Source organism: Strigops habroptila, chromosome 4, assembly GCF_004027225.2.
Source record: "Strigops habroptila isolate Jane chromosome 4, bStrHab1.2.pri, whole genome shotgun sequence".
In the NCBI taxonomy this organism is placed as follows: Eukaryota; Metazoa; Chordata; class Aves; order Psittaciformes; family Psittacidae; genus Strigops; species Strigops habroptila.
This window is the reverse complement of record NC_046358.1, coordinates 49,843,999-49,871,341: the sequence shown is the minus strand read 5'-3', so window position 1 is coordinate 49,871,341 and position 27,343 is coordinate 49,843,999. Positions and strand designations below refer to the sequence as shown.

The following is a 27,343-nucleotide window of genomic DNA, read 5'->3' as shown; positions in this document are numbered from 1 at the left end:
GTTTTGTTCTGGCAACATCAACTTCTGCCCCTCCTTACACATTGGGTCCTCCAGACAGTACCTTCTGATACTTCAGTTTTTAAAGAGTCAGAAATAGATACCCCAAAAGTTTAAGAAATATGTCAGTTGACTTTCTACAACTGAAGAACTTTTCTTGTCTTTTAAAACTCAGGCTCATGAAGACAGCATGTGAGTAAGTACAAAAATCTGTGTTTTTTGAAATGTGCTTTTAATCATTCAAAGGAAATAAGTCGATTATATAAAGAACTAAAAGGCTGTGCACTTGGAAGAATACAAATTTGTGTTCTTATTTTGTGCACAAATAAATACAGCACTGTTAAAAATAATCAGAGAACAAACAGGATACAGTAGCTGGGAAAAGTAAAGTTCAAAAGTTGTCAAAGAGGATGAGAGTGATGCTTTTTAGCTGAATGCTGCTAGTTTTTTTCATGTTCATTTTGAAGTTAAGCTAGTGGCCCTCGTGATGTGGTCCAGAGTGCTTGCCTCGTCACTTTCTTCTGCGCTCTGCAGCTCACTGGACTGTGAGTTGCTGCATTCAGTGTCTTGACAGCTGCAGTCTTCCACATATATATACTCATGTGAAATTGAATGCCCATCAGGACATTTCAGTTTCACTTCCTTCATAGTAGTCCTTGATTCCCTGCAGCAGGAACAGCTGTGGTCCAGAGAATTGGCCTCAGCAGAGTATCTGTTAACATGAAAATGGCAACATGTCAGAAGCCAGCATACAGAGAAGAGGGTGAAATTAAATACAGAACTACTGTGAGAAGTTTGGAATAATATGTAGAAGAGCCACAGTTGTGGCTAATGAAAGTGCTAAGCTCATCTGACAGAGCAATGTTTATAACAATATGCTTTTAAAATTCATTGCATTTGCTGAGATTTTTTTTTTCCCTTCTGGAAAAACAATTAACATTGAAGTCCTAATAAAAAAACCCAGTAAGTTCTAGGAGCTCAGCTTCTTTAGATTCCTTTCATCATCCCAGTGCTGATGGATATTACACACACCAGATCAACAATTTAAGGGCAGACAAAGCCCTGACCTGAGTAAGAAAACTGCATAGACAAGTTGCTACAATGCCATCTACAATGGTATTACATCAATCAATTGGCTACAGGGGCTACAATTGCATCATGTGAAACAAAGTGTAAATCCCATGCCCAGCACTGTTAAGAAGAAAAGGAAGCAGCAGCTCTTTCTGTTCCTATCTTACAGTAAAGTATTTTTTGAAGCCTTGTGTTCATCAGCTTCCCAAGCACCGTTCCTAACCAGCAGAATCTGTCAATATCAGTCTATAAACCGGGTCAAGAGTCATCTTTTTCTTGTATTGGTGCATAGGCAACCAGAGCAAGACTCTGAGACGATAAGGTATTTCAAAATACTGGCAAACCGCCTAGCTAATCAGGGTTTAATCTGAGACTAAAGATCAGTTTTCTCCCCTGTAAGGTGCCCTGTGGCATATTCAGTGATAGGCAGCAAATGAGAGTTTCTCTGGGGAGCTGATAGTTTCGAGTCCTCTACCATTCTGTAGTCTACCTATTTAATGTTCTTTTTATACAAACAAGCTCAGTGCCAGCAGAAATCAAACCCCATTGTCTGATCAGTTTACTTACAGCGAGGAGGTTCCACATGTTCCTTCACATTCGGTCATGACAACTCTGTCCACAGAACTACAGCCCTCATAGACAATAAAGTCTTCTCTTTGACGGACAGAACACGGTGTAGGACTATCCAGGGGTACACCTACAGGGAAAGATTAGAAAATACTTTCAGTGAAACAGCTCCAGAAGTTCTTTGCAGTTCAACAATCGCTGGACTTCACTAGTACATGCAAATTGTCTTTAGTGGTCTTTCTGCTTCAGTTTAAACTTTCCCAGAGACATGGACAGGGAATGCTTGGAATAACAAACACAAATATAATCTATTTGAATACAAACATATGAGCCTTTACGGCTGGGAAATAGATTGATACAAGAAAATTTATTCTCTGTATTGTTGATTCAGGTACACTGGAATACTTACAGGTTTTGCAACAACCATTAGGTAAGAATGCAATAGTTCCCTAAAAGACAAAGAAACAGGAAAAATAATATTATTTTCTTTCCCTCTATTACAGCTGCTTTTAGGCCAATACTGAGTAGAGCAATTCCTCAATGGCTGAAAATAACCAGCAAAAACTGAAGAGTTGTTCTAATAAACAAAGATTATGATCTCCTCCAGACTTGAAATCTATCAATTTACCAAGGATTGTGAAAATTAAGATAATGCTTTGAAGCAAGTCTACAGTTAACATCATGCAATTTTTCCTCAGAAACAATTCCAAAAAAATGTTTTCCAGGGCCCCACACAAAGCAGTCATCAAGGACTTTGTATCTAAATGCTGGACAGTATTATGGCTGCTGAGAGACTGCTGCCAGTTACAAGCTATGAACTCTCACCCAGATATCTTACTTTATACACTGTATAGGTCTGTGCATGGATGGAGCAGAAACTTTTGCCTTTGGGACTGACAAACTTTGGTGAAAGGTCATCAGAGCTTAATTTGACTTTTGTTGATAGTTAAGTGGCTGAAGCAAACTGAAGTAATCTATACATTGAGTAGAGAGTAAGTTTTCCATATTTACTTACAGGTTTACAGCTGTCCTCATTGAATGCTGGGCAGGTTATCTCAGATTTGGAAGAGAGAAGATGGTTCTGAATATTTACACAGTTATAAGTGGTGCAGTTGTCGTTAGGATCATTTTTAAACTCTCCAGGCTGCAAGTGAAATACAAAATGTAATAAGGAAAGAGAAAGGGAGCTCAGTCAGAAATTTTCCTGCCCTCTGACAATGACTCTCCTCATTGTTTCCCAGTTAATTATTTTAGCTTAACAGCCACTTAACAGCCATTTTAATTATTTTAGGTTAACAGCTTATTACATATATTGCAGTATGCCATACATGGAAAGAATTGTCAGTTTCACATGTGATTTCCCTTGGAAAAGAAAAATCCTCTGAAGTATGTAGAGTACATTAGAGTTATTAACAAAATAATCTATGCCAATGGATTTTGCCTAGGGAAAGCTAAACTAAATATGGTAGTTAAGAACAATCCTAAACTCTATTGTCACCCCACAGGGCAAAAAAATTCTTTCATATTCAGGCTTTATTAGTGTTTTTCAACACACAGAAATTAAATAATATAGAAAAGCCCAAGCTTCCAGACATTGCAAGAAAAATCCTTCCAGTGGTATTGGATTTGTTATTCAAGTAAAAGCCTTCCAGAAAATTTGATTATAAGAGTCCTTTTTTCAGGCCAAAAAAATGCAGATAGGCTTTGCTTTAGGTGAGCCTATGACCCGTTAGGTGCAAACTTATACTAAGCCTTATCTGTGAAAAGGAGATGTTCCCTCTCTGAAAGGGGGAACTTTACAAATTTGGTAGAGAAGATGTAGAGCATACTTACACTCAAGATGAGATCAGAATTGTTTGCTCTTTGTATAATACACTTAGTCTGCACACATCTTCCACAACATTCACCTTCCACTGGTTGGTATTCGTATCCCTAGATATTAAAATTAATTAAAAATGAAAGTACTATGATAGACATATTTCGGAGAAATAAATGAAAACATACTAACCCATTAATTGATTATGCTTTGAAGTGCACTATAGATTTGTGCCTTTCTGTGCCTTTCAGTGTTCCAACCCAATGGAAGACAAGTAATAAAAGCAGGCTATGGGCGGAATAAATTAAAGCACTATAATAAATATGCCTAATAATTAAATATCACTCCACTAAGTGCTCTACAGAAATTTCCCAGCTAATTCAATATGATCTGAATATTCTAAGTTACACAGTCAAGCTTCATGTGATAGATTGCTCAAGAAGAGTTGGTATCCATGCTGGAGTTGGACTCTGGATTTCTGCTCCTTGTCCTTTGCTTATACCTTTCACGGATCAAACTTCTTTTCATATACATGGGTATTTTGGTTTTTGTTTGGTTGGTTTAAGTTTGTCACTTACTGGTTCGCAATATGTGTTGCATGGAATATGTTCACATGAGATGATATTCAGTTGAGTGCTGATGTTAACTTCACCAGTGCAGAAACAATTCTGACACTTATCAACAAAGACTGAGGAATTAGGCTATAAATTTTAAGAAAAAAAGGTTCATACATTAATCAGATATGACATGTGTGACAGACATTTCTTAATTTCTAAAAAATCTGTAAACCAAGCAATGGAAAACAAAACAATCATAACAACTATTGGATAGCTATTTGGTTGGCCATTTATGAAGACAACATTTTAAATACTGGATTTAGTTTAATGTGTGTCTTTACTGAAGTCCTATATAGCAATTATAAACTCAGATATTTAAAGGACAGGTGTCATACAAATATCTGCACAAAATTACTAGACCAAACAACATAATTTATTAGAAAATGAAGTCTGTTTAGAATAATACTTATTCACAAATATTTTCATTTTTGAAAGCAGAGTCTTAAAATTGCAACAATGTGCTGACATCATATGTCTACTGACTTTTTAAAATGCATGTACACTTAACTCTAAATGCAAATCTCTCTCTGCTACTGACATACAAATGCCTTTTCAGTCTCTTTTATACACAGCAATCTTTTCAGAAAAGATTTAGGCTTTGTAAAATTGATGGACTCCTGATAGAAATTTGAAAATTGCTAAAATATTGGTTGTACTAGTTAAACCTCCTCATAATACTAACCGGTCTTTAAAGCATTTTCAGAAGACTGTTGAAATAGGAACTTACCAAGAATTCAGCATTCTGATGTACACAAACCCTCTTGGGAACTGTTAACAAGCAAGGAGTTAGGTGGTTACATAGGGGGAAAAAAACCCCAAACCTCTTCACCTCACTCTGGTCGAACTCATTTCTTCCACAATGAATCATAATGCATATGGTCAAATACATTGTTTGTCCATTTCTGGTACCAGATATGACTTACATAAATAGAAGAACTAACACCGCAGGTGCGAAAGGAAGATTTAGCCCAATATATGCAGTCCAGTTAATAGCCAAGAATACACATTTAACACGTACAAGTAAATCCTTGTTTCAATTACCAAGAGCAAAGCAGACTTTGTAAAGCTATCTTCTACTGGGGATGCCTGGCAGGACATTTTGCTAGATTAAGCTGAGACCACAATCCCAGTTAATTCTGTAGTTGATTTTACATGTACTTATAACAAGGAAACTTGAATTTGAGCCACTTGAGCTGTATCTGATTTTGTAGTTTTTCAGCATAACCATAGCAGTAGTAAGCAATGTTAATAGTAACCAATTTGTAGAATCTGTGTTTGTTATCTCTTTCAGTAGGCTATTGTATACAGTCTTACTGTGATACTAAATTATGCAATATATACTGCTAATCATTGTAATATATTTCCAAGAGACTTACCACACTGGTACACAGGACAGCATTGACCCCTGGGAATGTGAGAATGAACTTCAAATCCCGGTGTACACCTGGGGGCATTAGTTGTGCACAAGCTTGTATCGCATTCTGAAAAAAAGGAATAAGCCAGAAAGTACACTAAATCACAGCTACAAGAAATAGACATCTATTAAAGCATTTTAGATTGACTTTCCATTGTTAGGCAACAGTCCAGATCCTCTACAAAGAAACAAATTTCAGAAAGAGAACACATTTTTCTTTGTGAATCCAGGCACTAGTTTATGAAAATTTTTCTACTATGTAAGTACAAAGCACTAAAAAGGTACCACCATTCTTTGCAAAGAAGTAGCAGACAACTGTTAGTATCTTCAAGGTTGTAGGTAATTGCTGCAAAATGAAAACCCACATAGAATTCAGTAATCGATCTGCATTTCACTTGAATAAAATGGGGTCCTGAACTTGAGAACTATAGATTTAGCTGAGTCCCATAATTTTAAATTCAGTTATCCTGAGTCATTGCAATATTAAAATGTATTTTCCCTAACACTGGGCTAATTTTAAAAAGCATTAGGAAAGATACTGTTTTGTGCTGCAAGTGTCCGGTGCTAAACTAGTCCAGTTCTCTTTTCTTTTCTTGCCCTAAAAGGTACAGAAAGACCGAAAACAAAAGTGTAAACTCACTGCATGTGACAATGGGGCAGCAAAAGTCTTCAGGATTGACTTCACTGACTTCACGGAGGCCTTCTCCATCACAAGTGGTCTTATTTTGTTTGCCACATTCATGAGGCTTACATACAATGCCATTTCCACCTTCCAGGCAAGTACAGTCCTGACAGTCTACTGTAAACTTTTCCCCAAACTGTCATTAAAGAAAATAAAGCTAGTGATTGCATGGTTACCAATTAAAAAGAACAGAAGTAAAATCAGAAATGAAAAGTTGGGAGACCACAAAACAAGACCGCACAAGTGGAGACCACTTTCCTCTCCCCACGCTCAGCCTCTACTTGAAATACAAAAGCATATGGCAGCATACCTCTCTTGGTATCTTATCCACTCCAACGCAGCCTGTGAAAATACCAAAATAAATGTCAATTTATATAACAACTGATCTGTTATATAACAGTATATCTCTACTATATGTTGTGTGAGTACTGCATACAGTCAGAGCTATGTTGTATACATGAAAAGGAAAAACAAAGCGGAAACAAACATGCATCCAAGTGAAGCAGTAAAACTCACCACATGTTTTTACACAGACATCCACACCAGAGTCATACAGCATTGTTCCATTAGGACAGAAACAGCCTTCCACTTGTTTAGTTGAAGTTTCATTTTGCTGGCTATATGAGACAAAATGTTCAGAGGAATACCATTACTATCATCATAGAAATGCAGAGGAGGATTATGCCAAATAACCTTTCACTGAAGATACACTGGCAAAGAATCTGCATATTTGAGATTTAGGTACCGTCAGTGTTCATGTTTGGTATAGTCAAACAATATAAGCAGTACAGGCACTCTGGTTCAGGATCAAGAGAACGGTGGTACCAAAATTGACAGTCAGTTTAAGACATGACATGATTTCTCTTATCCACCTATGCATTAAATGTCTGAACAGCTATTTGTATGAACTATAACTAACAGTGAAGGAATTAATTACCTTGATTTGCAGGTTATCTCTTTAATAGGACCACATGCTCTGTATTCTTTATCTGAGGGGCATGTATAAGCTGGAATGGGAGAATAAAAAGGAGGAAGAACTCAGTGACAGTGTCATATAAAAGTCCCATGACTTTATGCCAAGAACTTCAACACTGAATACTCATTTTCATATGTATCTTTGACAATCTTGAGAAACAAAGAGAAAAACTACCAGAACCAGATATCAGACTCATGTCTCTGAATGGAATTATTTTATGCAATGTAGCCATACAGATATAGAACCATAGAATGGTTAAGGGCTGGAAAGGACCTTAAGATCATCTAGTTCTAACCCCTTAGCATGGGCAGGGATGCCTCATACAGTAATTTACATTGAGGAGATAAAGCCTTTTCTTTTTTTTTTTCGTAATTTTAGTCTCTTTTGCAAAAGTTCTCAAAGGGGAGTGTATTCATACCCTGTGCCCTCATCTTACTACAGCTGAAAATGAACGCATATGTAACTAAATACAGAGTGATCTGCTGATGCCGGCAAAACACAAAACTGCCTGTGCACAAAGAAGTATCTACTGATACAGATGTTTCTGGCCCAGCCAATAGATGTATATTTTTGCAGGCTTATTTATCATTTCTATTGACAAAAATGTAATCTGTAAAATTACTCAAGGAAAGCAGCTGTTGTGATTTACTGGTGTCTTCATTGCTTAGAATACAGTATGACTTACTGTTAGGACATTATTGCCAAAACAGTTCCATATAAGCTTCTGTAATAGTCCGGATAAATGGCCAAATACTTACAGCAAACACCATTGGTATGACTTCTCCAGTCAATGCATACACTTTGATCAGCACAGGTGGCAGCATAGATCTGCAGACTTGAGCATTCCAAGTCTAAGTCGGGAAGTACACAACTATCAAAAACACAGGCTGAATAGTACTTTTCAGGCCGGACATGGCCATGGCATGGCTCGAACACACTAGAAACATAAACATTTATCATTAGTTACTGAATAGTTACTGAATTCTTCAAGATGCTTAACGTTACGATGCAGCATATATGGTACTTAAGGAGATATGAACAAGGACTATATTACTGAGAGATTTTTACTAGGAACACTTATCTAGATTTTAACCTTGCAACATATCTTAGTGTATCCTCCCCTCACCTACAAAACACTCTGGCACCAATATTTTCTGGCCATGAATATTATCAAAAATAACCATTGTCCTGGGTTCAGCTGTAGCAGTTATTTTTCTCCTTCTTAGTAGCTGGTGCAGTGCTGTGTTTTCAACTTTAGTCTGAGAACAATGGTGATAACACACCGATGTTTTCAGTTGTTGCTAAGTAATGCTTACCCTGATCAAGGACTGTTCAGTCTCATGCTCTTCTAGTGAGGAGAGGCACAAGAAGCCAGAAGGAAGCAGAGACAGGACACCTGATTCAAAGTAGCGAAAGGGGTATTCTATACCACAGCACATCATGCCCAGTATATAAACTGAGGGGAGTTACCCGGAAGGCCCAGATGGCTGCTCGGGTCAGGCTGGGTATTGGTTGGCGGGTGGTGAGCAGTTGCACTGTGAATCACTTGTATTTATTGTTTTTTTCCTTTCCCCTTTTACTTTTATATTCTTTCCCCTTCTTATTTCTCTTATCATTATTATTATTGGTGGTAGTAGTAATGGGTTTTTATTATACCTTAGTTACTGGACTGTTCTTATCTCAACCCATGGGATTTACATTCTTTCAATTCTCCTCCCCATCCCTCCAGGAGCAGGGGGGAACAAAGCGGGTAAGTGAGTGAGCAGCTGCATGGTTCTGAGTTACCAGCTGGGCTTAAACCATGACAACCATGAACTACTTTTCTAAAGAGATTTTTTTTGGTTGGTTTTTTTTTTTAATTCCTGACACAACATTCTAAAAATGAAGATCTCTCTTTTCAGTTGCACTCTGTTTTCTGCTAAATAAGCATGGGAAAAGACAAGAGCATAGAACAGTGAAGGCCAGAGAGGGTAGAAGAATGTGAGAACATCAAGAAAGTTTAATGTAGAAGCCAGAGGGTTGGAAGCAAACTATCAGCAAAGAATGACATCTAGGAACAGTAAAAGGAATGGAAGTAACCCACAGAGCTACAAGAAATGGAGTAATAGTTAGAAAGACTTCTTACTGATAAATGAATCTTAAAATTGCCACTTAATTTAAAGATCAAAGGTTTATAAACCCCAAAGGAATGTCTACCTTCCCAAAAGAAGCTCGCAGATGGAAGATTCTTTGCAAGGCTGCGTTGGAGTTGTGCTAGGTGCTTTTGTAGGAATTAGGCCTGGAGAGCATTGTGGTTTGGAGGGATCAACAACTTGCCAGTGATCTGCCATAATTTCACAATTTTCTGCAATGTTTCCATTTGGCAACATGCAGTCATCTGCCTGGTTGTTATTGCAAGTACCTAAAATTGGTAAGGGGAGAAAGAATTTATGCACAGATTTGTTATCAAATTCCATGCATCTTTGTGGAATGACAAGGCTGTCATTTCCCTGTTCATTTTTTTCTGAGTACAAAAACTAGAAGAGTAAGCCTTACCACACTGTCCATGAGTGTTGTTGCCGAACAGGCTGTAGGGCATCCTAATAGAAAAGGACAAGCCGTTGTAGGTCACATTCATTTTTAGTTCAGGAATTTCCACTACGTAATTTATGCTTGACTCATAGATGCTCACACCAAATTTTTTATAAGGCAAAGCCACTGCCTGTTTATTTACTGTCACCTAATGAATAAAACAGAAAAGAGACATATATTTATTTTGACTTCAGAAAACAATTGACTATTCATTATTTTGCATTGGAGATAGATAGAAAGTAAAAGCAAATAAGGAGCTTTTAGTTTGTAGCAACTGTCCCTGTGTTTCCTTTTATGTTACTGAAAAGTCAAACTGCTCTTCTCTGAGCCAAAAAAAAAGCCCTGTCAGCCACTGATAAACTAGTCTAAAATTCAGAGTTTAAACCAGCTGAATTCTAACACTCAACGGATTTATTAGAGTGACTATGACATTAAGGACACCCTATGAAATTGCAATATAAAATCCTCCTGAATTCCTAGTGCACACGGTTTTAACTTTCTAGGCAAAAAGAGAACATGGTTGTAGGAAAATTAAATGAAAGAAATAAGCCAAAATCTGTATTATTTATTTAAATAGAGTAGCCATATACCTATGGAACTAACTGTATTACTTTTACTCAGCAACAGTAGTTTTCTTTACTTTACAGAAAAAGAAGTGGTCTAAATGTTGCAAATTTTCAACAATATGCTGCAATCTAACTTGTAATATTCCCACACAGTAACGTACAAAAATAAATGAACTAAACCCCACAAAACCCCAAAACCGAACACTTCTCACCCAATTTTGAAGGCTCAAAACTGGGACATCATGTTTATCAATTAAATAAACACATAAGAGCCCTTATTCTGTAAAACGAAAACATTGATGCCAATCAAAGCTAGTAATGGCATTTTAAAAATATGCTTAAGCCCAATATTTTAATGTTATGTCTAATTTATATTGCAACCTCCCACTCAACATTTGTTATTTTCCTTTGTGGAAAAGTCCAAGCTAGTATTAATTCTGAAACTTAGATTTCATTTTAATTTTTTTCTCTGACATTGTGCATATAATTATTGAGTTGATGTTGTATTATTATTTTAATCAAGAAATCAGATGTAACATTTTCCAATACCTCTACTTGTAGAGCATTTTGTTTGACTGTTGCTATGCGCACTTCCTGAGTCTCATGTCTCACAATGAGTGTTCGAGGACAGGAGACTACATCCCGTGCATCACAATTGTAGTTATCAATGTAGACACCAAAGTTGTCAACTTTCTTATCAATCTCTTCCACAAGGACGTATGTACAATTCCCTTGATAGCTGTAGTACAGTCCATCAAAAGTAATGTAATGTGGGTCTCCCCAGCCAGTGCAGTAGCCTACAGAAACATACAGCTAGGTTAGCCCTTTATGGCAACATACAGAATCAGGCCAGACTACAAACAAAATCTGTAGGTGTGGGATTCATTTCATGTAACTTTGAGCATTTTTAAAGTGTGTATGTCAATGCATGAGCTCATTATCTAGAACACATAAATAATGGAGAAAAACGGGCACTCTCAGGACACAGTTCATCTGACATTTCTGACAACAGAGAATAGGATTAACTGCATCCTAGATATACCTTTACCAGTAGCCTGACCAAGTTCATCTTGTTCCAACTCTCCCGCCACAGGCAGGGACACCTTCCACTGTATCAGGTTGCTCAAAGCCCCGTCCAACCTGGCCTTGAACACTTCCAGGGATAGGGCAGCCACAGCTTCTCTGGGCAACCCGTTCCAGTGCCTCACCATCCTCACAGTGAAGAATTTCTTCCTAATATCTAATCTGAATCTACCCTCTTTCAGTTTCAAGCCATTCCCCTTTTTCCTATCACTACCTGCTTTTATAAAAAAATCCCTCTCCAGCTTTCTTTTAGGCATCTTTTGATGCAGCCCAGGATACAGTTGGCTTTCTGGGCTGCAAGCGCACATTGCCTTATTATGCTGACCCTCTCATCAAGCAACACTCCCAAATATATGAAGGCTGCTAGGCTTTAGATAGATGTCTGCACCTGGATTATTTATATCCTGCCTTAGGAGACCAATTATTTCTCCTAACACAACAATTAAGTAGAAATTATGGCATATAAGTAAAAGCCCCCAGTAGCTAAAAAAAATCATTGAAGCACTGCAAATAGTCCAACACTAGAAGTCTGAGGGCCACAGCCTTCTGTAATACTTATCCCCTAATAAATAAATACTGTTGCTCTTGACACTAGCATTCTTCCCACAGATGATGACAAAATGTTCAATAAAATATATACTTACAATCACATTCCCAGTGCCAACAGCACCCATCCTCATCAATGACTTGCACAGGAGAAAGCCCATTGGCACATGTAGGTCTAGGAGGTGGATTACAGATTATGGGAACCACCTGGATTATATCATCTTCTATGCATATTGCCTTAGTGCAGTTGCAGAGCCACCATGACTCACCTGGCTGTGTTTGGAAAGAGAGCATTTGATGGAAAAGAGAGAGAAACCTTACAGTCAGATTACCACCAGTTATGCCTGAAAATCTTTTGCAGTGTTTTAAAATGTCTTTTTTTTTTTTTGACAACATTTTCCAGCCAAAAGTCTGAAAATAGGAAGTGCAGCAGGCAGCACCAAGGCCTGCAGGATGAACTAGCACTACTAGGAGCTGCTAAGTGAAAAGCATTACTTATAAAATTCAAGCCAGTAACCTGAAGTGGGAATTGCTTTTTTCAGTTTCATTTATCTAAAAATTGGATGTCTATTATGATTTCACCATCTAGACTCCCTTTCTAATCCAGTATCAGTGAAAGATACTGATCCAGACCAATGATCAATATCTAAGCAATCCCCTTCCATGAATGCCTAGAACAGATTAACAGCTAAAGCCACAGTGAACACCAGCTATTTGGGAAGAAATGCCTAAGGTCATTACATGCATGCATTGTGATTGCATGCATTTTGTCTATCTTCTACCAGTTTTTCAGCCATATATAATATTTATCCCTGCAGATCTACTAAGCAAATTGATAGACATCTAAGCTGTGAGGAGGCTTTAAAAATGTGCAAGACATTAGCTTGTCTGTGTCAGAAATGGAGGGTTCCAAAAACCTCAGAACTCTGAGTCAAATTTCATTAGCATTGGAATGTCGTGATCCGTCTCACAGCACTTTCCTGAAACCAGACTATGACCAAGTATGACTCCTTCTAAACTCAGACTACTTCAGCCCTATGGTTTCTTGTTGGGCTGCACTGTAAACACACAAACAACTTTCCCCACTCTAGACCTATTCAAAAGCAGAAATAAAAAAGATAGTTTGGCACCACTTTGCTCTTGTTTGCCTCTTCATCAAAGCTATCCTACAATAAATAGGAACACACAGCTGTGATCTAACTCCCTGAAAAAGCCTTTCTAAAACCATACTTGAAGAACTAATAGAAGTATATAAGCTATCAAACTGAGTACCATTGGAAAACATGCTAATACGCAATAAAACATAAATAAATAGAATGGACTAAAACTTGGTTTTCTGTCCAGATAAATATGTCCTCTGTATGTTACTAACATTGAAATTATGTGGTTAGTCTCCATCCACATCAGAAATCTACTCACCGCATAAGATTCATCAGGTGAAATAGAACAATTTTTTCCAGGAGTGGTTGGTGGTAACCTTAGAGTTGAACTTGAAGCACTGAATTTAGTAACTGTACTGTACGTAGAACTTCCTGGAATAGTGACTGCACTTGAGGTTGCAATTGGACCAGACACACTAGTTGAGCCAGATGAAAGAATTTCAGAGCTGGTGGTGGTTGCAGTGATTGTGCTAGAATTACTAGAGGTAGTTCCTGAAGTTGTGGTAAAAGATTCTGTTGGAGTTGTACCAGAAGTGGTGACTGACATGGGACTTGATATGGATGGCTGAGATATAGTAGTGCTGGCTGTAGGCTTTAAAGAAGATAGTCCGAAAGTTGTTGCTGTGTTGATGGCAGTAGATCTTACTGAAGTAGTGTAAGCTGCAGTGCTGGACATTGGGCTATCAGTTTCTGTTGCTGTCAGGGTGCTGTAGGGAGGCGGTTCTGAGGGTGTGGGCCCCGAAGTGGTAGTTTTGGTGGTTAATCCTGTTTCAGTGATTTCTGAAGTGGTGGCTGTCATTGGACTTGTTGATACCAATGGTGGTGAGAGAGTAGTGCTGGCTGTAGGTTCTGACATTAATATTCCTGAAGATGTGGTGGTGGTGACAGTTGATCCTGTTGCAGTAGTACTAGTTGCATTTGTTGTCATTGGGCTAGATGTTTCTGATATTACTGTGGTGCTGTGAGGAGAAGGTCCTGAGGGTGTTGGGCCCAATGTGGTGGTGTTGCTGGTCAATCCTGTTTTAGTGACTCCAGATGTGGTGGCTGTCACTGGGGTAGTTGATACTGGTGGTGGTGTTACAGTAGTGCTGGCTGTAGGCTCCAGTGTGGGCGATCCTGAAGTTGTGGTGGTGGTAACAGTTGATCTTCTTGATGTACTGCTAGTTGCAGTTGTTGTCATAGGGCTAGATGTCTCAGTTACCACTGTGGTACTCTGGGGAGGAGGTCCTGAGGGTGTTGGGCTTGATATAGTGGGTCTGGTGGTCGATCTAGATTCACTGATTCCAGACGTGGTGGCTGCCACTGGAGTTCTTGATACTGGTAGTGCTGATATGGTAGTGCTGATTGTAGATTCTGATGTTAATGATCTTGAAGTTGCAGAGGTGATGAAAGTAGATCCTGTTGCAGTAGTACTAGTTGAAGTTGTTGTCATTGGGTTAGATGTCTCCGTTACAATTGTGGTGCTGTGGTGAGGGGGTCCTGAGGGTGTGGGGCCAGAAGTGCTGGTTTTGGTGGTCAATCCTGTTTCAGTGACTCCAGATGTGGTGGCTCTCACTGGGCTTGTAGGTACTGGTGGTGCTGACACAGTCGTGCTCGTTGTAGGCTCTATCGTGGCTGATCCTGATGTTGTGGTGCTTATGGTGGCCGCAGGTGATGCTGTTGTAGGGCTCCCACTGCCGGTGGAGGTGGTCTCGAGGCTAGATGTCTCCGTTACAATTGTGGTGCTTGGGTGAGGGTATCCGGAGGGCGTGGGGCTTGATGTGGTGGTTTTGGTGGTCGATCCTGTTTCGGTGACTCCAGATGTGGTGGTTCTCACTGGGCTTGTAGATACCGGTGGTGCTGATACAGTAGTGCTGGTTGTAGCCTCTGGCGTGGCTGATCCTGAAGTTGTAGTGCTTATGGTGGCCGTAGGTGATGCTGTTGTAGGGCTCCCAGTCCCAGTGGAGGTGGCGGTCTCGTGGCTCGATGTCTCCGTTACAATTGTGGTGCTGTGGTGAGGGGGTCCTGAGGGTGTGGGGCCAGAAGTGCTGGTTTTGGTGGTCAATCCTGTTTCAGTGACTCCAGATGTGGAGCCTCTCACTGGGCTTGTAGGTACTGGTGGCGCTGACACCGTAGTGCTGGTTGTAGGCTCTGGCGTGGCTGATCCTGAAGTTGTGGTGCTTATGGTGATTGTAACTGATATACTTGTGGGGCTCCCAGTCATGGTGGAGGTAGTCTCATGGCTTGGTGTCTCCGTTACAATTGTGGTGCTGTGGTGAGGGTATCTGGAGGGTGTGGGGCTTGATGTAGTGGTTTTAGTGGTCAATACTGTTTCAGTGACTCCAGACGTAGTGGCTGTCACTGGGCTTGTAGATGTCGAAGGTGCTGATACAGTAATGCTGGTTGTAGCCTCTGGCGTGGGTAATCCTGCAGTTGTGGTACTTACGGTGGTCGTAGGTGATGGGCTTGTTGGGCTTCCAGTGCTGGTGGAGGTGGTCTCGTGGCTCGATGTCTCCGTTACAATTATGGTGCTGTAGTGAGGGGGTCCTGAGGGTGTGGGGCCAGAAGTGCTGGTTTTGGTGGTCGATCCTGTTTCAGTGACTCCAGACGTGGTGGCCCTCACTGGTCTTGTAGATACCGGTGGTGCTGATACAGTAGTGCTGGTTGTAGCTTCTGGCGTGGCTGATCCTGAAGTTGTGGTGCTTATGGTGGCCGTAGGTGATGCTGCTGTAGGGCTCCCAGTCCCGGTGGAGGTGGTCTCATGGCTCGATATCCCCATTACAATTGTGGTGCTGTGGTGAGGGGGTCCTGAGGCTGTGGGGCCAGAAGTGCTGGTTTTGGTGGTTGATCCTGTTTCAGTGACTCCAGACGTGGTGGCTCTCACTGGGCTTGTAGGTACTGGTGGTGCTGACACCGTAGTGCTGGTTGTAGGCTCTGGCGTGGCTGATCCTGAAGTTGTGGTGCTTATGCTGGTTGTAGCTGATGTGCTCGTTGGGCTCGCCGTCCCGGTGGAGGTGGTCTCATGGCTCGATATCCCCATTACAATTGTGGTGCTGTGGTGAGGGGGTCCTGAGGCTGTGGGGCCAGAAGTGCTGCTTTTGGTGGTTGATCCTGTTTCAGTGACTCCAGACGTGGTGGCTCTCACTGGGCTTGTAGGTACTGGTGGTGCTGATACAGTAGTGCTGGTTGTAGCCTCTGGCGTGTGTATTCCTGAAGTTGTGGTACTTATGGTGGTCGTAGGTGATGGGCTTGTTGGGCTTCCAGTGCTGGTCGAGGTGGTCACGTGGCTCAATGTCCCCGTTACAATTGTGGTGCTGTAGTGAGGGGGTCCTGAGGGTGTGGGGCCAGAAGTGCTGGTTTTGGTGGTTGATCCTGTTTCAGTGACTCCAGACGTGGTGGCCCTCACTGGTCTTGTAGATACCGGTGGTGCTGATACAGTAGTGCTGGTTGTAGCCTCTGGCGTGGCTGATCCTGAAGTTGTGGTGCTTATGGTGGTCGTAGGTGATGCTGTTGTAGGGCTCCCAGTCCCGGTGGAGGTGGTCTCGTGGCTCGATGTCCCCGGTACAATTGTGGTGCTGTGGTGAGGGGGTCCTGAGGGTGTGGGGCCAGAAGTGCTGGTTTTGGTGGTCAATCCTGTTTCAGTGACTCCAGATGTGGTGGCTCTCACTGGGCTTGTAGGTACTGGTGGTGCTGACACAGTCGTGCTCGTTGTAGGCTCTATCGTGGCTGATCCTGATGTTGTGGTGCTTATGGTGGCCGCAGGTGATGCTGTTGTAGGGCTCCCACTGCCGGTGGAGGTGGTCTCGAGGCTAGATGTCTCCGTTACAATCGTGGTGCTTGGGTGAGGGTATTCGGAGGGCGTGGGGCTTGATGTGCTGGTTTTGGTGGTCGATCCTGTTTCGGTGACTCCAGACGTGGTGGCCCTCACTGGTCTTGTAGATACTGGTGGTGCTGATACAGTAGTGCTGGTTGTGGGCTCTAGCGTGGGTAATCCTGAAGTTGTGGTGCTTATGGTGGCCATAGGTGATGCTGTTGTAGGGCTCCCAGTCCCGATGGAGGTGGTCTCGTGGCTCGATGTCTCCGTTACAATTGTGGTGCTGTGGTGAGGGGGTCCTGAGGGTGTGGGGCCAGAAGTGCTGGTTTTGGTGGTCAATCCTGTTTCAGTGACTCCAGACGTGGTGGCTCTCACTGGGCTTGTAGGTACTGGTGGTGCTGATACAGTAGTGCTGGTTGTATGCTCTGGTGTTGCTGATCCTGAGGTTGTGGTGCTTATGCTGGTTGTAGCTGATGTGCTTGTGGGGCTCCCAGTGCTGGTGGAGGTGGTCTCATGGCTTAATGTCTCCGTTAAAATTGTGGTGCTGTGGTGAGGGTATCTGGAGGGTGTGGGGCTTGATGTAGTGGTTTTAGTGGTCAATACTGTTTCAGTGACTCCAGACGAAGTGGCTGTCACTGGGCTTGTATATATCGGTGCTGCTGATACAGTAGCGCTAGTTGTAGGCTCTGGCGTGTGTATTCCTGAAGTTGTGGTACTTATGGTGGTTGTAGGTGATGGGCTTGTTGGGCTTCCAGTGCTGGTGGAGGTGGTCACGTGGCTCAATGTCTCCGTTACAATTGTGGTGCTGTGGTGAGGGGGTCCTGAGGGTGTGGGGCCAGAAGTGCTGGTTTTGGTGGTTGATCCTGTTTCAGTGACTCCAGACGTGGTGGCTCTCACTGGGCTTGTAGATACCGGTGGTGCTGATACAGTAGTGCTGGTTGTAGCCTCTGGCGTGTGTATTCCTGAAGTTGTGGTACTTATGGTGGTCGTAGGTGATGGGCTTGTTGGGCTTCCAGTGCTGGTCGAGGTGGTCACGTGGCTCAATGTCTCCGTTACAATTGTGGTGCTGTGGTGAGGGGGTCCTGAGGGTGTGGGGCCAGAAGTGCTGGTTTTGGTGGTTGATCCTGTTTCAGTGACTCCAGACGTGGTGGCTCTCACTGGGCTTGTAGATACCGGTGGTGCTGATACAGTAGTGCTGGTTGTAGCCTCTGGCGTGTGTATTCCTGAAGTTGTGGTACTTATGGTGGTCGTAGGTGATGGGCTTGTTGGGCTTCCAGTGCTGGTGGAGGAGGTCTCGTGGCTCGATGTCTCCGTTACAATTGTGGTGCTGTGGTGAGGGGGTCCTGAGGGTGTGGGGCCAGAAGTGCTGGTTTTGGTGGTTGATCCTGTTTCAGTGACTCCAGACGTGGTGGCTCTCACTGGGCTTGTAGATACTGGTGGTGCTGATACAGTAGTGCTGGTTGTAGCCTCTGGCGTGTGTATTCCTGAAGTTGTGGTACTTATGGTGGTCGTAGGTGATGGGCTTGTTGGGCTTCCAGTGCTGGTGGAGGAGGTCTCGTGGCTCGATGTCTCCATTACAATTGTGGTGCTGTGGTGAGGGGGTCCTGAGGGTGTGGGGCCAGAAGTGCTGGTTTTGGTGGTCAATCCTGTTTCAGTGACTCCAGACGTGGTGGCTCTCACTGGGCTTGTAGGTAGTGGTGGTGCTGACACAGTAGTGCTAGTTGTAGGCTCTGGTGTTGCTGATCCTGAGGTTGTGGTGCTTATGCTGGTTGTAGCTGATGTGCTTGTGAGGCTTCCAGTGCTGGTGGAGGTGGTCTCATGGCTTGGTGTCTCCATTACAACTGTGGTGCTGTGGTGAGGGTATCTGGAGGGTGTGGGGCTTGATGTAGTGGTTTTAGTGGTCAATACTGTTTCAGTGACTCCAGACAAAGTGGCTGTCACTGGGCTTGTAGATATCGGTGGTGCTGATACAGTAGCGCTAGTTGTAGGCTCTGGCATGTGTATTCCTGACGTTGTGGTACTTATGGTGGTCGTAGGTGATGTGCTTCTTGGGCTTCCAGTGCTGGTGGAGGTGGTCTCATGGCTCGATGTCTCCGTTACAATTGTGGTGCTGTAGTGAGGGGGTCCTGAGGGTGTGGGGCCAGAAGTGCTGGTTTTGGTGGTTGATCCTGTTTCAGTGACTGCAGACGTAGTGGCCCTCACTGGGCTTGTAGATACCGGTGGTGCTGATACAGTAGTGCTGGTTGTAGCCTCTATCGTGGCTGATCCTGAAGTTGTGGTGCTTATGGTGGCCGCAGGTGATGCTGTTGTAGGGCTTCCAGTCCCGGTTGAGGTGGTCTCGTGGCTCGATGTCCCCGGTGCAATTGTGGTGCTGTGGTGAGGGGGTCCTGAAGGTGTGGGGCCAGAAGTGCTGGTTTTGGTGGTCAATCCTGTTTCAGTGACTCCAGACGTGGTGGCTCTCACTGGGCTTGTAGGTACTGGTGGTGCTGACACCGTAGTGCTGGTTGTAGGCTCTGGTGTTGCTGATCCTGAGGTTGTGGTGCTTATGCTGGTTGTAGCTGATGTGCTTGTGAGGCTTCCAGTGCTGGTGGAGGTGGTCTCATGGCTTGGTGTTTCCGTTACAACTGTGGTGCTGTGGTGAGGGTATCTGGAGGGTGTGGGGCTTGATGTAGTGGTTTTAGTGGTCAATAGTGTTTCAGTGACTCCAGACGAAGTGGCTGTCACTGGGCTTGTATATATCGGTGCTGCTGATACAGTAGCGCTAGTTGTAGGCTCTGGCGTGTGTATTCCTGAAGTTGTGGTACTTATGGTGGTCGTAGGTGATGTGCTTGTTGGGCTTCCAGTGCTGGTGGAGGTGGTCACGTGGCTCGATGTCCCCGTTACAATTGTGGTGCTGTAGTGAGGGGGTCCTGAGGGTGTGGGGCCAGAAGTGCTGGTTTTGGTGGTCGATCCTGTTTCAGTGACTCCAGACGTGGTGGCTCTCACTGGGCTTGTAGGTACCGGTGGTGCTGATACAGTAGTGCTGGTTGTAGCCTCTGGCGTGGCTGATCCTGAAGTTGTGGTGCTTATGGTGGCCGTAAGTGATGCTGTTGTAGGGCTCCCAGTCCCGATGGAGGTGGTCTCGTGGCTCGATGTCCCCGGTACAATTGTGGTGCTGTAGTGGGGGGGTCCTGAGGGTGTGGGGCCAGAAGTGCTGGTTTTGGTGGTCGATCCTGTTTCAGTGACTCCAGACGTGGTGGCTCTCAGTGGGCTTGTAGGTACTGGTGGTGCTGATACAGTAGTGCTGGTTGTAGCCTCTGGTGTGGCTGATCCTGAAGTTGTGGTGCTTATGGTGGCCGTAGGTGATGCTGTTGTAGGGCTCCCACTCCCGGTGGAGGTGGTCTCGTGGCTCGATGTCCCCGGTACAATTGTGGTGCTGTGGTGAGGGGGTCCTGAGGGTGTGGGGCCAGAAGTGCTGGTTTTGGTGGTCAATCCTGTTTCAGTGACTCCAGACGTGGTGGCTCTCACTGGGCTTGTAGATACCGGTGGTGCTGACACCGTAGTGTTGGTTGTAGGCTCTGGTGTGGCTGATCCTGAAGTTGTGATGCTTATGGTGGTTGTAGCTGATGTGCTTGTGGGCCTCCCATTTCCTGTGGTGGTCGTGTCATGGCTCGATGTCTCCGTTACAATTGTGGTGCTTAGGTGCGGGTATCCGGAGGGCGTGGGGCCTGATGTGGTGGTTTTGGTGGTTGATCTTGTTTCAGTGACTCCAGATGTAGTGGCTGTCACTGGGGTTGTTGATACTGGTGGTGCTGATACAGTAGTGCTGGTTGTAGGCTCTGGCGTGGCTGATCCAGAAGTTGTGGTGCTTATGGTGGTTGTGGGTAACTCTATGATTTTTTTGAAATATAAATAAATGTTACTCCACCAGAGTACAAATATTAAGACAAATATTAGGCTCCTAACAATACCTTATTTTTCCCTCAAGAACATAAGAAATATCAGTAAAGTACCCACCTTGTCGTTCTGTAGGAGGTATTGGTATTTTGGTAATTATTTGCAGGGCTGTTGATGTGGCAGGAACGGTTGTTGATGTCCCCAGCGTGCTGCTGGTGGTGGTGCTGGGGGGCGTCGTGGTGGTGCTGGGGGGCATCGTGGTGGTGGCAGTGCTGCTGGGAGGCTCCGATGGTGTTGGAGTGGGAGGGGTTGTCAACAGGGGTGGAAAGGACCCTGTGCTCATTGTGGACGAAGGAGGGGCTGTCGTGGTGCTCGTCGTGGTACTTGTAGGAATACACTCTGGTATGTTGGGGGTGCAGCAGACACTGATCTCGTAATTGAGGCAGACTGGCATTGGTATTATACCTCCTATGGCCTGGTCGCTGTTGTTACAGGTGAGCCCCGTGTTAACACTGCATTCCACCTTCTGCCCTAACTCTGCAATGGGAATGTCAGGGAACTGCTTTGCTCTGCATGAAATATTCTCCGCTTTCGCACAGACCCAGGAGGGGTCGTTCTTCAGAATATTCTCAAAGGTTTCGTAGTCACCACTGTTTCTGTCAGAACTATCTGGGTAACTCACATCAATCCAGTCCGTCCAGACGCAGTCACAGTCTGCGGCACGACACAAGAGGAACAATTAGAGAACAGATACAGCAAGCCAGGGCACCAGCACACTCACGGGTGATGCCCCGGGCGTCCACTGCACGCAAAGGTGCCTCTCGGGCACTGCTACACCGGTAGCTAGTCCTCGCACAACAGAGTCCCTTGTGTGGACAGGCCTCCCCTTATCGGCCCTATGAAGCACACGCAGGCTGAAACAGGACGCAGGCTGAAACAGTACACAGGCACTGCCGAGCCGCGTGTGTCTCCACCTCACAGCTAGAGCAAGTTGCTGTATTGGGCTTCTCGAGTGCAAAGACTGCTCACATAAGGGCAACAGATGAGGTGGAGCAGGACAAAACAGGGACTCCCACCACTCTCTCACCTTCTCTAGCCGCTCACACCACCTCACTATCCCAGGGAGAAACCAAACACCGGGAAGGGTTGTAGCCACATAAGAAGCAGGCACAGGACACCTGCTGCTGCCAAAGTGTCGGCTTGCTTCCCGGCAGCACGCGGGCAGATGGAGAACAGCGATCGTAGGAACGCTGGGAGAACCTGGCTGCCCAGAGCACTGGTTCATGGCAAGGGGCAACACGTGATCTGAAACCTTTCCCCAAAGCCTCCTGGAGAAAACCTTCAAAGCTTCCTACAGCCAGAACCACAGGTGAGTGGCAACAATGGCCACAGAGGCAACACAAGAGAAGAAAGGGAAGAAACTCCGCACAGCTCTGCCCAAACAGCGCCTGGAATGACAATGCCACAAAACCAAGCCCCACTCCCACTGCACACCATGGCGCCCGCTGAGTACATTCTCTCTTGCTGAAGGACGAGGTCCAGCAGCAGCAAAATCAAGATTTCCCAGCAGTTCAGTACCTGTCTAAGCTGTGGGCAGAGGCACCAGCACGGAAAATACCCTCGGGGCCCTCTTGAGCCAAGCAACACAAGACTTTCTACCCAGGACACTTGCACCCTCCTCACCGCTGAGGCAGCCAGACCGAGGGCTAGCTTTGGGCACCTGCCATTTCAGGGAACGCACAACAACTACTCCCATGCCTGATCCAGGCAGAAGACACGAGTTGAGGTGCTCATGGACCTTCACTTCTCCCATAGCAAGGCAACACGCGAGAGCACAGACCAGACAAGTACCTGCACGTGGTGTGGTGGTGGTGTACGTTGGCGTGGGCGTGGATGTGCTTGCAGTAGTTGGAGTGGGTGTCGATGTGGCAGGAACGGTCGTTGATGTCCCCGGGGTGCTGCTGGTGGTGGTGCTGGGGCGCGTCGTGGTGGTGGCAGTGCTGCTGGGAGGCTCCGATGGTGTTGGCGTGGGACGGGTTGTCAACAGGGGTGGATAGGACCCTGTGCTCATTGTGGACGAAGGAGGGGCTGTCGTGGTGCTCGTCGTGGTACTTGTAGGAATACACTCTGGTATGTTGGGGGTGCAGCAGACACTGATCTCGTAATTGAGGCAGACCGGCATTGGTATTATACCTCCTATGGCCTGGTCGCTGTTGTTACAGGTGAGCCCCGTGTTAACACTGCATTCCACCTTCTGCCCTAACTCTGCAATGGGAATGTCAGGGAACTGCTTTGCTCTGCATGAAATATTCTCCGCTTTCGCACAGACCCAGGAGGGGTCGTTCTTCAGAATATTCTCAAAGGTTTCGTAGTCACCACTGTTTCTGTCAGAACTATCTGGGTAACTCACATCAATCCAGTCCGTCCAGACGCAGTCACAGTCTGCGGCACGACACAAGAGGAACAATTAGAGAACAGATACAGCAAGCCAGGGCACCAGCACACTCACGGGTGATGCCCCGGGCGTCCACTGCACGCAAAGGTGCCTCTCGGGCACTGCTACACCGGTAGCTAGTCCTCGCACAACAGAGTCCCTTGTGTGGACAGGCCTCCCCTTATCGGCCCTATGAAGCACACGCAGGCTGAAACAGGACGCAGGCTGAAACAGTACACAGGCACTGCCGAGCCGCGTGTGTCTCCACCTCACAGCTAGAGCAAGTTGCTGTATTGGGCTTCTCGAGTGCAAAGACTGCTCACATAAGGGCAACAGATGAGGTGGAGCAGGACAAAACAGGGACTCCCACCACTCTCTCACCTTCTCTAGCCGCTCACACCACCTCACTATCCCAGGGAGAAACCAAACACCGGGAAGGGTTGTAGCCACATAAGAAGCAGGCACAGGACACCTGCTGCTGCCAAAGTGTCGGCTTGCTTCCCGGCAGCACGCGGGCAGATGGAGAACAGCGATCGTAGGAACGCTGGGAGAACCTGGCTGCCCAGAGCACTGGTTCATGGCAAGGGGCAACACGTGATCTGAAACCTTTCCCCAAAGCCTCCTGGAGAAAACCTTCAAAGCTTCCTACAGCCAGAACCACAGGTGAGTGGCAACAATGGCCACAGAGGCAACACAAGAGAAGAAAGGGAAGAAACTCCGCACAGCTCTGCCCAAACAGCGCCTGGAATGACAATGCCACAAAACCAAGCCCCACTCCCACTGCACACCATGGCGCCCGCTGAGTACATTCTCTCTTGCTGAAGGACGAGGTCCAGCAGCAGCAAAATCAAGATTTCCCAGCAGTTCAGTACCTGTCTAAGCTGTGGGCAGAGGCACCAGCACGGAAAATACCCTCGGGGCCCTCTTGAGCCAAGCAACACAAGACTTTCTACCCAGGACACTTGCACCCTCCTCACCGCTGAGGCAGCCAGACCGAGGGCTAGCTTTGGGCACCTGCCATTTCAGGGAACGCACAACAACTACTCCCATGCCTGATCCAGGCAGAAGACACGAGTTGAGGTGCTCATGGACCTTCACTTCTCCCATAGCAAGGCAACACGCGAGAGCACAGACCAGACAAGTACCTGCACGTGGTGTGGTGGTGGTGTATGTTGGCGTGGGCGTGGATGTGCTTGCAGTAGTTGGAGTGGGTGTCGATGTGGCAGGAACGGTCGTTGATGTCCCCGGGGTGCTGCTGGTGGTGGTGCTGGGGCGCGTCGTGGTGGTGGCAGTGCTGCTGGGAGGCTCCGATGGTGTTGGCGTGGGACGGGTTGTCAACAGGGGTGGATAGGACCCTGTGCTCATTGTGGACGAAGGAGGGGCTGTCGTGGTGCTCGTCGTGGTACTTGTAGGAATACACTCTGGTATGTTGGGGGTGCAGCAGACACTGATCTCGTAATTGAGGCAGACCGGCATTGGTATTATACCTCCTATGGCCTGGTCGCTGTTGTTACAGGTGAGCCCCGTGTTAACACTGCATTCCACCTTCTGCCCTAACTCTGCAATGGGAATGTCAGGGAACTGCTTTGCTCTGCATGAAATATTCTCCGCTTTCGCACAGACCCAGGAGGGGTCGTTCTTCAGAATATTCTCAAAGGTTTCGTAGTCACCACTGTTTCTGTCAGAACTATCTGGGTAACTCACATCAATCCAGTCCGTCCAGACGCAGTCACAGTCTGCGGCACGACACAAGAGGAACAATTAGAGAACAGATACAGCAAGCCAGGGCACCAGCACACTCACGGGTGATGCCCTGGGCGTCCACTGCACGCAAAGGTGCCCCTCGGGCACTGCTACACCGGTAGCTAGTCCTCGCACAACAGAGTCCCTTGTGTGGACAGGCCTCCCCTTATCGGCCCTATGAAGCACACGCAGGCTGAAACAGGACGCAGGCTGAAACAGTACACAGGCACTGCCGAGCCGCGTGTGTCTCCACCTCACAGCTAGAGCAAGTTGCTGTATTGGGCTTCTCGAGTGCAAAGACTGCTCACATAAGGGCAACAGATGAGGTGGAGCAGGACAAAACAGGGACTCCCACCACTCTCTCACCTTCTCTAGCCGCTCACACCACCTCACTATCCCAGGGAGAAACCAAACACCGGGAAGGGTTGTAGCCACATAAGAAGCAGGCACAGGACACCTGCTGCTGCCAAAGCGTCGGCTTGCTTCCCGGCAGCACGCGGGCAGATGGAGAACAGCGATCGTAGGAACGCTGGGAGAACCTGGCTGCCCAGAGCACTGGTTCATGGCAAGGGGCAACACGTGATCTGAAACCTTTCCCCAAAGCCTCCTGGAGAAAACCTTCAAAGCTTCCTACAGCCAGAACCACAGGTGAGTGGCAACAATGGCCACAGAGGCAACACAAGAGAAGAAAGGGAAGAAACTCCGCACAGCTCTGCCCAAACAGCGCCTGGAATGACAATGCCACAAAACCAAGCCCCACTCCCACTGCACACCATGGCGCCCGCTGAGTACATTCTCTCTTGCTGAAGGACGAGGTCCAGCAGCAGCAAAATCAAGATTTCCCAGCAGTTCAGTACCTGTCTAAGCTGTGGGCAGAGGCACCAGCACGGAAAATACCCTCGGGGCCCTCTTGAGCCAAGCAACACAAGACTTTCTACCCAGGACACTTGCACCCTCCTCACCGCTGAGGCAGCCAGACCGAGGGCTAGCTTTGGGCACCTGCCATTTCAGGGAACGCACAACAACTACTCCCATGCCTGATCCAGGCAGAAGACACGAGTTGAGGTGCTCATGGACCTTCACTTCTCCCATAGCAAGGCAACACGCGAGAGCACAGACCAGACAAGTACCTGCACGTGGTGTGGTGGTGGTGTATGTTGGCGTGGGCGTGGATGTGCTTGCAGTAGTTGGAGTGGGTGTCGATGTGGCAGGAACGGTCGTTGATGTCCCCGGCGTGCTGCTGGTGGTGGTGCTGGGGCGCGTCGTGGTGGTGGCAGTGCTGCTGGGAGGCTCCGATGGTGTTGGCGTGGGACGGGTTGTCAACAGGGGTGGATAGGACCCTGTGCTCATTGTGGACGAAGGAGGGGCTGTCGTGGTGCTCGTCGTGGTACTTGTAGGAATACACTCTGGTATGTTGGGGGTGCAGCAGACACTGATCTCGTAATTGAGGCAGACCGGCATTGGTATTATACCTCCTATGGCCTGGTCGCTGTTGTTACAGGTGAGCCCCGTGTTAACACTGCATTCCACCTTCTGCCCTAACTCTGCAATGGGAATGTCAGGGAACTGCTTTGCTCTGCATGAAATATTCTCCGCTTTCGCACAGACCCAGGAGGGGTCGTTCTTCAGAATATTCTCAAAGGTTTCGTAGTCACCACTGTTTCTGTCAGAACTATCTGGGTAACTCACATCAATCCAGTCCGTCCAGACGCAGTCACAGTCTGCGGCACGACACAAGAGGAACAATTAGAGAACAGATACAGCAAGCCAGGGCACCAGCACACTCACGGGTGATGCCCCGGGCATCCACTGCACGCAAAGGTGCCCCTCGGGCACTGCTACACCGGTAGCTAGTCCTCGCACAACAGAGTCCCTTGTGTGGACAGGCCTCCCCTTATCGGCCCTATGAAGCACACGCAGGCTGAAACAGGACGCAGGCTGAAACAGTACACAGGCACTGCCGAGCCGCGTGTGTCTCCACCTCACAGCTAGAGCAAGTTGCTGTATTGGGCTTCTCGAGTGCAAAGACTGCTCACATAAGGGCAACAGATGAGGTGGAGCAGGACAAAACAGGGACTCCCACCACTCTCTCACCTTCTCTAGCCGCTCACACCACCTCACTATCCCAGGGAGAAACCAAACACCGGGAAGGGTTGTAGCCACATAAGAAGCAGGCACAGGACACCTGCTGCTGCCAAAGCGTCGGCTTGCTTCCCGGCAGCACGCGGGCAGATGGAGAACAGCGATCGTAGGAACGCTGGGAGAACCTGGCTGCCCAGAGCACTGGTTCATGGCAAGGGGCAACACGTGATCTGAAACCTTTCCCCAAAGCCTCCTGGAGAAAACCTTCAAAGCTTCCTACAGCCAGAACCACAGGTGAGTGGCAACAATGGCCACAGAGGCAACACAAGAGAAGAAAGGGAAGAAACTC

General features: G+C 46.2%; 1 protein-coding gene across 1 annotated transcript in view; it reads right to left on the bottom strand.

The window, feature by feature from the left end:
- Positions 1-213: 213 nt before the first annotated feature.
- MUC2 (mucin 2, oligomeric mucus/gel-forming) overlaps positions 214-27,343 on the bottom strand; it is a 60,015-nt gene continuing 32,885 nt past the window's right edge. Inside the window, exons 36-59 of the mRNA XM_030482234.1 lie at positions 26,043-26,633; positions 24,315-24,905; positions 22,587-23,177; positions 21,009-21,449; positions 15,162-20,728; positions 13,326-13,631; positions 12,005-12,179; positions 10,827-11,074; positions 9,676-9,859; positions 9,337-9,541; positions 7,899-8,077; positions 7,646-7,648; positions 7,102-7,171; positions 6,681-6,781; positions 6,475-6,506; positions 6,123-6,300; positions 5,445-5,549; positions 4,796-4,836; positions 4,030-4,152; positions 3,469-3,567; positions 2,651-2,779; positions 2,045-2,084; positions 1,636-1,765; positions 214-709 (exon numbers count right to left, since the gene is read on the bottom strand). Coding sequence (XP_030338094.1) covers positions 454-709; positions 1,636-1,765; positions 2,045-2,084; positions 2,651-2,779; positions 3,469-3,567; positions 4,030-4,152; positions 4,796-4,836; positions 5,445-5,549; positions 6,123-6,300; positions 6,475-6,506; positions 6,681-6,781; positions 7,102-7,171; positions 7,646-7,648; positions 7,899-8,077; positions 9,337-9,541; positions 9,676-9,859; positions 10,827-11,074; positions 12,005-12,179; positions 13,326-13,631; positions 15,162-20,728; positions 21,009-21,449; positions 22,587-23,177; positions 24,315-24,905; positions 26,043-26,633 — 10,385 coding nt within the window. The 3' untranslated portion in view covers positions 214-453. The remainder of the gene's footprint in view (positions 710-1,635; positions 1,766-2,044; positions 2,085-2,650; positions 2,780-3,468; positions 3,568-4,029; positions 4,153-4,795; positions 4,837-5,444; positions 5,550-6,122; positions 6,301-6,474; positions 6,507-6,680; positions 6,782-7,101; positions 7,172-7,645; positions 7,649-7,898; positions 8,078-9,336; positions 9,542-9,675; positions 9,860-10,826; positions 11,075-12,004; positions 12,180-13,325; positions 13,632-15,161; positions 20,729-21,008; positions 21,450-22,586; positions 23,178-24,314; positions 24,906-26,042; positions 26,634-27,343) is intronic.